The 12374-nt window shown below is 37.2% G+C and overlaps 1 protein-coding gene across 1 annotated transcript in view; it reads right to left on the bottom strand.

The window, feature by feature from the left end:
- Positions 1-12374, bottom strand: part of SORCS1 (sortilin related VPS10 domain containing receptor 1) — a 705676-nt gene that overhangs the window by 159725 nt on the left and 533577 nt on the right. Inside the window, 1 exon segment of the mRNA XM_078151070.1 lies at positions 56-174. Coding sequence (XP_078007196.1) covers positions 56-174 — 119 coding nt within the window.

The raw sequence follows: 12374 nt of genomic DNA, 5'->3' as shown, positions 1-12374 counted from the left end.
ATATGTGGGGGGAAAAAATCTTGGAAACCAATCAATAGAAGTGGATGCTACGCACCTGAACAAAAACGTAATCATCCTGAACAATCAGAGAATCGGGATCAATATAGCCAGGGAAAGGTTTATTTCTGTTGCCTTCTGTGCAGTTCTGCATCCGGCAGGTTAAGTATTGTGAATCTGGAAGGAAAGAGGGAATGAACAAAGAGAAAAAGGAAAAAAATTTCACCAAGAACCAACAGCTATCCATTTCTGGCTTCATTTCTCATCATGTATCTACCTTCTCTTTCAGTGATTCTACCTACAGCTCATTATTTCTATTATTTTTTCACCTGTTAGATTGTCACAGTTCTTGGGTCACGGTAATTATTCCCTTGGTGAAATGAGGGTGGGGAAAAGCAGAGAGAGGGACAGAGACAAACAGAAAGTAAAGAAACAGAAATGTAGGAGTATGCAGAAACAGGCAGCTTTTGTTGATTTCAGGTTTTCTTGCATGAATATATCTTTTCCAGGCTTTGTTTCACAATTGGTTGAACATGGCAGAAAAATAAAAGCCCCTACATGATTGTTAGATCACTGTCACATTTTCCATAATGAAGGTCTTTTGACACCATTTTTTTTCTTTGAAGAGGAAAGAAGAGTGAGAAAGGAGACCTTCAAGAGCACTGCCCACATTCCAAAAATGAGCAAACTAAGATTCTGAGACTCACTCAGAATTCTGTCTTCAGTATCACGTAAAGCCAAGATGAGGACTTTTCTACTTTGACAGTTCCATTAAATAAAACATCAGGAAACCCTCACCACTGGCAGTACCACAATCCCTCCCTTCACTCATATACCCCTTGCTTTCTGAACTGCTTTTAACTAACTGAGATGTATCATATAATGATATACTCCACTACAAACTATATGAATTTTCAAAGCTTTTCAAAACAAAAGGATCGGGTGGCAATTCATATCACCAACAGAGCCTTTAATTTTACAAAAGTCTTTACTATAGATTTCCTTTCCAAATTCCACTTGCACAAAAACTTTTCCAAGAACATTTCCACTGAAGGGATCCCTTGCACTCTAGAAGTCAGCCACTAGGGGGAAACATGCCCATATATTCTACCTAACCAATAAGAAGCTTTGAATGACATTTCTGCAGTCGCATCTCCACAGAAAGCTTTTGTGCCTCATCAGTCTTGTTTCTCCTCACTTATGCACAAGGCCAGGATGGGGAGTGGGGTGGGGGGCTGGGGAGACGAAATTATCTTCTGATTTAACCAGTTAGTCACAGTAAACCATTCCTTTTTCACTCGTATCCCCAAGTCAGGACCCAGAATTTCTCCTCCATTTACCAAAAGCTTCATTTGTTTATAGGACCCAATGTAACACTTACCACCCAGTGATCTTCCTTTGCCCAAATCCCTATAACATTTATGAATTGAACCACACTTCACTCTATCTCTGCTGTTTTATCCAGTTCTATGTATACCCTGGCTTGTGGAGATCCTTCCTATTCTCTAAGGCCCCCAATTCAAGGCTCTGTTAAGTAAGTCTTACTTTCATGACTTCGTTCCTGATCTCCCCAGTGGCAAATGAGTTTTCCCTCTTCTAAATTTTTATACATTAACCTGGCATTTCTCCTATGTACTGATCAGACTCTAATTTGTAAGGGAAATTCCCTTCTAGAGTACAAACCCCATAAGGGTATGAGCTCTTTCTTATTTATCTTTTATCTCCAGTGGCCTGGAGGATACTATGCATACGTAGAGTAACTAAAAATAAGTTAAACCGAAACAAAATTAATTGAATTGAATCATATCAATCAACTTTTCAATTGGAAGCTGCCCTAAATGCAGTTTAATGGTCAACTTGTGCTAAGTATACCTGTCTTGGAAATAATTCTTGCCCATTTATCTTTACCATTTTTTTCTCTTATGACTCCCAGTCCCACCTCTCCAATGACACCTAAACAATCCGTACTATATATGCAGCAATATCTCACCTATCTGAAGCTCAGCTAATAGTCAATAACAAGGCAAAAAAAAATCTCTGCAGTGGAAATAGGTATCACAAAGTTCATATACCTTTATCACAGATGAACATTTCAAGTGCCAGTTCAGACTATAATTCCTCTTAAATTAGATTAGTTCTTGCTAAATTGCTTATCTATTTGTAACTAAATCCACTACAGATTAGAAGAAGCAAATTATAAGGGAGTAAGGGGCCAAACTAAAAGAGGCAAATTGAAAACAGTGAGAAGTGACATTTGACAGGCTGACTTGGGATAAAGATTTAGAACAACTATAAAAAGTCAACCAAGAAACTCAAAAAGCACTATGTTCTTGTATTTAATAAGCGGGAAATAGGTTTATATACCTCAGGAGACCTAGAGGACATCAGAGTAAATAATAGCACTTGCATAATATAGGTTAGATAAGAGTTATCATCCCTCATTTACAGATGAAGAAACTGAGGCATATGGGGGTTAAGTGATTTGCCCGGGTATACTAAGAGTCAGAACTAAACCAACATTCTACTGACTTCAAGTCTCTTTCCACTGCAACACGTTACTTTCCCATTATATTACAATACAATAATTTATTACAAGTTCATAAATTTAAAGCCGCAAGGTCCCTTAGAGGTCATCCATTGAGTTCAATACTCTCACTTTAGAAATGAGTCCTGGAGAAGTTAAATGACTTGTTCAAAATCATACAGCCAGTATCTGAGTCAGGATTTGAATACCCATAATGATGCTGAGAAATCAAGAAAAAGCTATTTATGTATCTGGATAAAAAGGTAAAAAGGAGTGTACTACATTTAATAAAGATTTCCATGCAAAATGGCATTTTTCCTTATGCCTGGGATGCGCTCTCTCTTACCTATGCTTTAAAACACATAGCAGGCCCTTACTGTGGGGGAAGGGGGAAGGGAGAGAGGAATAGAATTCGAAACTCAAAACTTAAAAAAAAGATGTTAAAAATTTTTTTAATATGTAATTGGGGGAAAATCGTATATGTATATGTATATGTATATGTATATATATGTGTATGTGTATGTGTATGTGTATGTGTGTATGTGTATGTGTATATGTATATGTATATGTATATGTATATGTATATGTATATGTATATGTATATACATTTTTTTTTAAGAAAGATTCATTAGAATCTTTGGCTTCCTTTTTCAAGGCTCAGTACTACAGCTATCAGATTTATGAAGCTTTTCCTCATATCCCTAGTTGTTAGTGTCCTCTCCTTCCACAAATTCTCTTCTATTTTCTTAATCTGAATATATGTTGCATCCCTCCTCCTTATGCCCCGTTCTCTGTCACTCTTCCCTCAAGAGTTACTTGAAGCTGAGGAGTTATCATTTTTGTTTCTGTATTCTTAACAAGTACAACACTTTGTACTTAGCAGGTGCTCAATAATTACTTGTGGGACTAAGCTGAATGGCTAAAACCATTTACCTGTCCCAAAAAATTTGGTTCTCTGAAATGATTGCTCGTTGTTGTGGGATGTGGGATTACTTTGAGCAGCTCGAGTGAGAAAGGCCCAAGGCTTGGGCCCTATATCCACTCTTCACTCACTGTGAAGTTAGAGGGGAAATGATCGATTCTAAGGAACAGCTCAACAGCAGTCCCTATGGTAAAGTGCTCCCAATTTGGTTCCCTTCTCCTCCTAATGGAAATACAAAGTAATTGGCCGTACTTCATAATGAGAGACCAATCACTCTTATTTCCCTTGGGGCTCATCATAATAGCATTAAGTATGATGAACTCTTTCCATATTCAATTCCTGTGGATATATGCTGTGATTCCATAGGAAGTGTCTTGTAATTTGGCATTAATTAACGTCAATTAATATATGCAACTGCTAAGCTTCATAATTAATTTCATTACTTTTCCTGCACAGATGTTTTCCTTGCCATAGGTAATTAGGACATTATGCTTCTCTTTTCAAGCATTCTCACCCTCTACAACAGCTGCTGCTTTGAATAATGTAATAACCAGTTCCCCTTAAAGAAACTTTGCTGCATATTTAGGAAGGGGGCAAAAGAAAGTCAAGCCAATTCTGGCTCCCCAATAACCGACGACCCAACTCAATCCCATTATAAATTTCAAGACACCGATTTAACATATTTTCTCTTCTCTCTCTCTCTTTTTTTTTTTTTGAGGAGGGAACTATATCAATACCGGAAAAGAAATGCTAAGGGGAAAATGTTTTTGGTAGTGTTTCCAGTTTTGTTTTGTTTTTTCCAAAGTATCCCCAAAGATACCAAAATTGCCTAGAAATTTAGAGAGATAAACCACTTTTGCACAGTCAGAGAGGAACACTGAACAAGGGAGTCAGAAACCGGATTTTAGTCCTAACCAGAGTAGTAATGAAAATGGGATAACCTGGGTTGTGTCCAAAGACACTAAGGGTAGATGATTTCAGGATCAGTTTCCTTTCTGGTATACCATTCCAATAGCATGTTAACTTTGATCATCCTGGCTCCCTCACCCAGATCCAGACTGCCCCTCCAACTGAGCCAGGATCCCATTTTCATGGCATACTTCTCCTGGCTTGCATGCCTCCTGCACCACTGTAGTAGGTGCAGGTGTATGCAGGAGTCAATTCAAACCAGTCCTCCATATGTCCTATTGTTAAATTTTCAGGGTGAATATACATCTGGGAAATGGGCAAACACTACAACCCAAAGCTAGATATATTGTCTTGTTGATTGTTAAGATTCAAGAAAGCAATGGGAAAAAAAATGTTTTGATTATACAGATATAACTTAAAAGTGTGTCACAGGTATATAGGTCTTTGTTTTCAGAGAGTCAGTTCTTAAAACATTTACTAGCATACTACTGGGTGGGACTGCACCCTATGGCACTGCATCTGATAGGACAGTGACTGTCCATTCTTCTCAGACTCCAGCCCAAGACTCAAATGAATCTACCCCAAGTGTCAGAATTCCTAGCTAAGACTCTAGTCCCAATTTTGCCACAAACTGGCTCTGTGACCCTATGCCTGAACCTTCCCCTTTTGGTGCCTCTTTCTTCATCCATAAAATGATAAAGTTGGATTTAGATGATTCTCCAGGTGTCTCCCAAATATGCAGTTCTATGATTGATGCAAAATCTCATTTTTGTTGTTATTGTGGTTGGAAATTTTTAGTAAGACTATTCCCAGCCATATTAATTTTGAATGCAGAGAGGCATTCAAAAGCTTAAGAAGGGGTTCATTTACCAAACTTTTCTGCTTTAAAAAAAAATAAAAACATCAAATAGAGATTACCGCATAAGAACATAAAACGTCCCATAATTTCTTCAGTCTTACACTTAGTTTGTACATATATGTATACACACACAAATACACACACACACACACATATATAGTATAAAATAAATATTTTAAATATAGCCATTTCTGTCATATGTTAGTATCTGCTTAGTAAGCTTACTTCCTAATTTACAGTAATTATAATAAATATTTTCAATTTAAAATGCATATAAGAGAGAGTCAGGAAGACAAAGGAAGAACCAGAAAAAGACAGATGGATATACAGAAAATATACACACATATAAGCATTTTTATACATATATGTATATACATATATGCATATATACACATGTGTGCATATGTGTATGTGTGCATGTGTGTATATGTATGTATATACACACAAACAACACACTCAGTGGTTCGGTTTGCTGGAGCCATCTCATATCAGGTCATGAGAGCAATTTATTAAATTATCAGTTTAAATATTTATTCCTAACAAATTGGCAGGTGTTACAAATCGGGCCTTGAATTATGATTTTATTTATTGTTCAGATATAAGAAAGTGACAGAGAACATATTAATAATACAAATTAAATTTAAAATGTGTTGTATGTATATATGCATGTACATATATACACATCTAAAAGCATATTCTTATATATGTACATATGGGCTGGTTGTTAAAAATTTACTAGCACATCACTGTGTATATACACGCATATAACATATTCTACGTAATATCTATTTATCTATATATGCATGTGTTTATGTACATACTTAATATATACATGTGTGCGTGTATGCATACATATATGCATATGTGCTGCGTGTGTACTTGTGTGCAAAATGGCTGGTAAACAGCATGAATCTCTGGTCTTTGCTGGCTGGAAGGCACTTCATTAAAAGGGCATTACAGTAATACAAGCAGGCAGAGATGAAGTCCTGAGCAATAGTGATGTTCATGTGTAGAGAGAAAGGGGAATATGCAAGAGCCGTTGTAGAGGTAAAATTGAAAAGACATGGCAAGCTATGTGGCAAGGAGGGATAGGTTCTCTGACTCTTTTTTTCTTTAGTACATGTCAGGAGCAATGATTTTTTTCCCTCCTGCAGGGTATTTGCACATGTGTGTGCTGCACATGTATGTGCTGTACAAGTTGGTAGCCAATGCCTGACAAGGCAGAAGTGAAGCGTAAATAATTGGCCCTAATGGTATATATGGCCTTTAAGATACATACAAATTAACTGACCATTAAAGCTGGAAGGGAACAGATGAGAAAATTTGAGCCCTCTTCACTGTAAGATAAAGTCACAAGTGTCTTTATATAAAGCCAGAATAATATTTTGTGATTATAAATGGACCCGAGGATGCCCACTCCCATCCAACTCCTTTCCAGTTTCATTATTTATACCGAAATTCTCTTAACAGATTATAAAATATTTAATTCCAGTTAGACATTAGGCTGGAAAAGCAAATAACCCTGGGGCACGAAAAGCCCATGGCCCTAAGGTGCTGTTGGATAATATTAGAGAGCACTGTGATTGGAAGGGAAGGAGATAATAGAATAAGAAAATGATGGTAGAGAATCCATAAGTGGGTGGGGAAGGCACATAGGAGAAGGCTACGCAGGGGGTGAAAATTAAAAAAGGCTGGGGACACTAAAGCAAAATTTGACAAATTTACAATTTTTCCAAGGGCCAACAATGTAGGCACAATCTATACTAATAAAGAATAAGTGTGGTAAATACTTTGCTATTGATTTGTACTGGGCTGTTTTTTTTCCCCCCATTGTAGAGATGGGCACATGGAGGCCCAAAAAGGTGAGAATGGTAGAGTAGTTGAATTGGGTAATTTGCTTATGCAGTTTTCCACTCCACTCTGCCTGGTCGAATCAGCAAAATCTAGACACCGCATTGTCAAAAAGTCTGCACTATGCCACCTCCTCCCTCCAAAACCTAGATATAAAGTGTATGTGGTGGGGAATGGTGAAGGAAGAGGTGGTGGTGAGACTTGGGAACATCCAGGGCAGCTTACAAACAAGTCTCTCCCAAGAATCAGAACACTAAGGTTCTAATCTACTCATGTGACTTTGATGAAGTGAATTAACCTCTCTGGCCCTCAGTTTCTCCCTCTCTAAAATTAGAATTTGGACTAAATGATCTTCGTGATGCCTTCTAGCACTAAATCTTTTCCCCAAAATTTAATAGTACTTTATCTTTTCCAATTACATGTAAAGACAATTTTCAACTTTCATTTCTGAAAGATTTGAATTCCAAATTTTTCTCCTTCCCTCTCCTCTTTCCCTCCCCACTCCCCAAGACAGCAAGCAATATGTGTTATACATATGCAATAATGTAAAATATATTTCCACTTTAGTCATGTTGCAGCACTAAATCTTAAAATCCTTCCAGATAAGGGATTCTATTATTGCCCACTATCCCTCCCAGATCCAGGAGCTCATGACCATGTAAGAATTGGTTAAAGAACCTGAATATGATCAGTCTGGAAAAGAGAAGATAGAGGGGATGGGAAAGGCAGGATTGGGCTGAGTAGGGCAGGATTAATCTCACCCTATTTTAAGGACTTTTCCTGTTTTGCCCTGGAGGATAGAACTCCGAGTGATAGAAGTTGCAAAGTAGCAAATTTTGGCTCCTAGTCAGAAAAGAAATCCCTAACAATCAAGTGGGCTGGGTGCATTAGGAGGTAAATGAATGACTGAAAGAATGAATAAATGAAAATATTTATTAAGCACTTACTATTTGCCATGCATGGAACTCCGTGAAGTTTCTTGGTTATCTTTTATGTTTGTAATTCTTTCCCTCCTCATCCCTATCCTCCTGACTTCCCTGGCTTCCTTTAAGTCTCAGTTAAAATCCCACCTTCTATAAGACTATCTAATAAAAGATTAAGTGTAGCAAATATTTGTTATCGATTTTTACTTTTCCCCATCACAGAGATTGGCGTGTGTAGGTACAGGAAGGTGAGAATGATAACAGCAGCTGAACAGATTAAAAAGACATTCCCAGTCCTCCTTAAGGCTAGTATCTTCCACCTGTTTGTTATCTTCATTTCATCTTATGTTTATCTTTTTTGTACCTAAGTGTCTCATGTTCTTTCAAAACTCCATTAGACTGTAATCTCCTTGAGAGCAGGTACTCTTTTTTTTTAACCTTTCTCACATCCACAATGCTTAGCACAGTGCCCAGCATATAGTAAGTACTTAATGCTTACTAAGTGACTGATTGAGCCCTAGGCATACAGAGCTTCCCTTCCAACTGTGGAAGTAACACGTATAGGCCAGCAGTGGTCAGGGTGGGGTGTTTTGGTAAATGAAGTCACCAGGATTGTGAATGGAACAATAGGGCAGTCAACTAATGCACCTTCTGCAGAAAGGACAAATGGTAGTATTCATTTGATTGCAGTATCCAGAGCAAGAAGAAGAGATCTGGGAATGATGTTCACGGAAAATAAGTAAGATAAAAAAAAAAGTATGGTCATGGGCAGCTAGGCGGCACAGTGGATAGAGTACTAGCCCTGGAGTCAGGAGGACCTGAGTTCAAATCCAGCCTCAGACACTTGACACTCAATGGCTGTGTGACCCTGGGCAAGTCACTTAACCCATTGCCTGGCAAAATAAGAAAAGAAAAGGAAAAAGAAGAGGAAAGAAAAGAAAAGAAAAGAAAAGAAAAGAAAAGAAAAGAAAAGAAAAGAAAAGAAAAGAAAAGAAAAGAAAAGAAAGAAAAAAAAAAGAAAAAGAAAAAGAAAGAAAGAAAAGAAAAGAAAAAAAAAGAAAAGAAAAGAAAAGAAAAGAAAAGAAAAGAAAAGAAAGAGAAAGAAAAGAACAGAAAGAACAGAACAGAAAGAACAGAAAAGAAAAGAAAAGAAAGGAAAAGAAAAGAGAAAAGAAAAAATGGTCAGGTCCTGGGCCAGCTAGATCTAGGGAGGTCTCACTAATTAGGACAGAAAGCAATTTCCTTCTTACCTCAGATATTCAAGCAGAGGATAAATCACCACACATTGGGCATATTATAATGTGGATTATTTCTTAGATATGGTTTAAACTGGATGACTACTTACTTAGGTCACTTAGAACTTGAAATTTCTGTGATTCTAACCTACCTCCAAAAGTAATGTGGAGAAAGGAATAGGAAGCCATTGCCTTCTTTGACCTCTCTATCAGTACCAGGGAATCTGAATATCCATACAATGACTCAATCACAACCTTGTTAAAATAATGATTGGATTAAATATTATAACAGATATTGTTGATGAGGAGAATAAGCAGGGATAAACATAGAGTAAGAGGAGAAAGATGAAAGTATTTGGTGAGGGGGCACGGTTGGAAGGGGAAAGATAATAATAATAATGCTATATACTAGACATGGTTATAAACTATTCATATATCAATAATGGAAAGCAATAACACTAACTAGGAGACAGCCACTACGAACTGTGTTTAAAGGCTTAAGGAACACAAGACTTCTATTAATAAATGAGTAGGCTTGTAATGAACATCTACTATGTGCCTCATCGAAATGGTGTGGAGATAATAAGACCCATAAGTGCCTTATAATCTACCTGGTACAACCTCTGTCTGCCTCAGTTTCCTCATCTGTAAAATGAGGATGATAAATGCACCTACTTCTCAAGGTTGTTGTGAGGATGAAATGTTATAATATCCATAAAGCACTTTGCAAGTCTTAAACTAGTGCAACACATTTTTTAGCTATTATGATTATATTATTATTTTTAGATGAATGGGATAATGCTGAGCATTAGAGCTCAATTAGGAAACAGTTGGATATAGAAGGTGGGAAAGTATCCTGGGACTTAGTCCCTCTTCTAAAGGAGTTCACAGTCTGTATAGAGAGATTCATACATACAAAATAACTGGAGAAAAAAAGAAAAACAACTATAAAATGAAAGAATCCCATTTCTTTCCAGGACTTGTCAGTCTCATATGTTAAGCTCTCATATACCAACAATATTTACCCCTATTAATCCGTTCCTCCAATTAATACCAAATGGTATAATCATAACCGTTACAAAGAAATTCTTCATAGACATCTAAATGACTGCATTTAATTTTTGTGAATGGTGTTGGGGTAGGAGTTGGGTGTGGGGGAGGTTAAGGTGAGAGAGTGTGTTGTTTTTTCATTGTGAAATAAAATAGCTCTAAAGAGAAATATCATTCTTTCCTGAGATATTCCTGAAGATATTCTCACCCTGGAACATCTCTCGGCCTTGTGTCCCCCCTTTATTTACTGATGAGTTACTCCTAGAACGTCCTTTTGAAGAAAGGCTAGCCATTCCTCTCCCAGATCTGCTTCTGACTCTCTCTCTGGATGTCACTACTGTGACCCATTCAGGTGCTTTAGTCTCTTTTTTATTCTCCCCTTTCTTCAGGTTCCTGTCATGCATTGCCCACCCCCACTCCCCAACCCCATTAAAATGGAAGGTCCTTCAAGGGCTAGGACTATCTTTCTCTTTGCTTGTATTTTATCCTGGGGCTTAACACAGTGCCTGACACAGAGTAAGCCTTTAATATATCTCTGTTGGCTGATGGGAAAGTATAAAAATGATTTGGGGGCCCTTGAAGGCTGATAAACTGAAGAAACTTTTTGAGAATCCCAAATTAAATGAACGGAAAGATTAGGAGAACTGAGGTAACTATTATATCTTCTCAGCACTTTGATCATTCTATTCCTATACAAATGAAGGGACACATGCATACCATGTAAGATAGGAAACAGGTGAAGAAACTAAGTGACACTTTCTGAATTCTCCCCCTTGTATACTTGAAGATGTGAGGAAGAGTAGGGAACAGTTTCTTTCATTAGAACTGGTTTGTGAAATTCCAGGTTGGGGTTTGTTTCAAGCAATTTTTTTTTGAATAAGGACTTCCAATGTTTAAGTGGCAATAAAACCACAGGGTATAAACTTCCCCTTTGAAGGGTTGGTCCAATGAATCTCAGCAAGTGAAAGAGATTAGCAGCAGGGAAAGTTTAGGAAAGATTATTCAACTCAAGTAAAAGTACATGGGAATAAGTAATTGTTTCCTATGATTCTCCAGCAATAATTGGCACCACTGCTGAAACACTTACAGATTCACTGGGCTCCTCATTGGAGAGGCAGTATTTACAAAAAAACCCAAAAAACCAAAAACAAAAAACAAAGGAAGAAATGATAAAGGCCAAGCTATGTAACTAGGATTCTTGGAATCTACATATATACTTACATTTATTTAGACATATCTACAACTAAAGGCACTGCACATTCACATATGTGCATATACCTTCGTCTCATACATTTTCAAATTAGATTTCTTGCTTCCTTGTTTTCCCCTGACCCAGAAAACAGGGCATTTTTACATTTCTCATTTGTCAGTTTGCCTTTAGATAAACACTGAGCCCAATAGCGAATGTCACTTTCAATAAATATGATCAAAATCTTCTAATAATACAACCCATGATGGATTATATCCGAGATTGCTCTTTTCAGCACACCTCCCTAGGCAGACAGAGAGTACAAGGAAGGGCAGCATCTCTGTCACAACAGCAACCTGCAAGACACCTTTAATTTCAAAGGACACTGAACTTAGCAATAATTCTGCCTGGCCACAGACCACCACATTATCCCAAGATGTGGGTGTGTGGAGTGGAACAGGATATTCTCCAAATCCCCTAAAATTTAGGAGCTACAATATAAATTGTAATTAATCATAATGTTTAAATCAAAGGACAGGGGAATTTATAATTGTGCCAGGCTGAATTCTGAAGAGCAAACCATAAGAAAGGATCAGAGATTTTGTCAGAGATTTAGTAGATGTTATAAGAGATTTTCACCTTGGTCTCTAATTTCTGTCTTCTGGCAGCAATATCTCTGTAGAGGTTGTGTTTTCATTAAGCAGATATGCTAAAATGGCCATGCATGAAGCCAAAACATTATCTTGTTATATAACCCAAACTGTATATGACTTCATATTGAAATAATATGCTACATACATCAAGATTTCCTGCTCCCACTTCAAATATTTAAAAAGGTTTCTTGGGTGGAGAAATAAAGAACAAATATTTATCAAGAAGCTGGAAGGAGGAGAGAGACAATATAAAGATATTGGT

The sequence above is a fragment of the Phascolarctos cinereus genome, unplaced genomic scaffold (assembly GCF_003287225.1).
Source record: "Phascolarctos cinereus isolate Bilbo 61053 unplaced genomic scaffold, phaCin_HiC Scaffold_3;HRSCAF=262, whole genome shotgun sequence".
Taxonomy (NCBI): Eukaryota; Metazoa; Chordata; class Mammalia; order Diprotodontia; family Phascolarctidae; genus Phascolarctos; species Phascolarctos cinereus.
The sequence above is the reverse complement of the archived record's forward strand: the minus strand, read 5'-3'. Positions and strand labels throughout refer to the sequence as shown.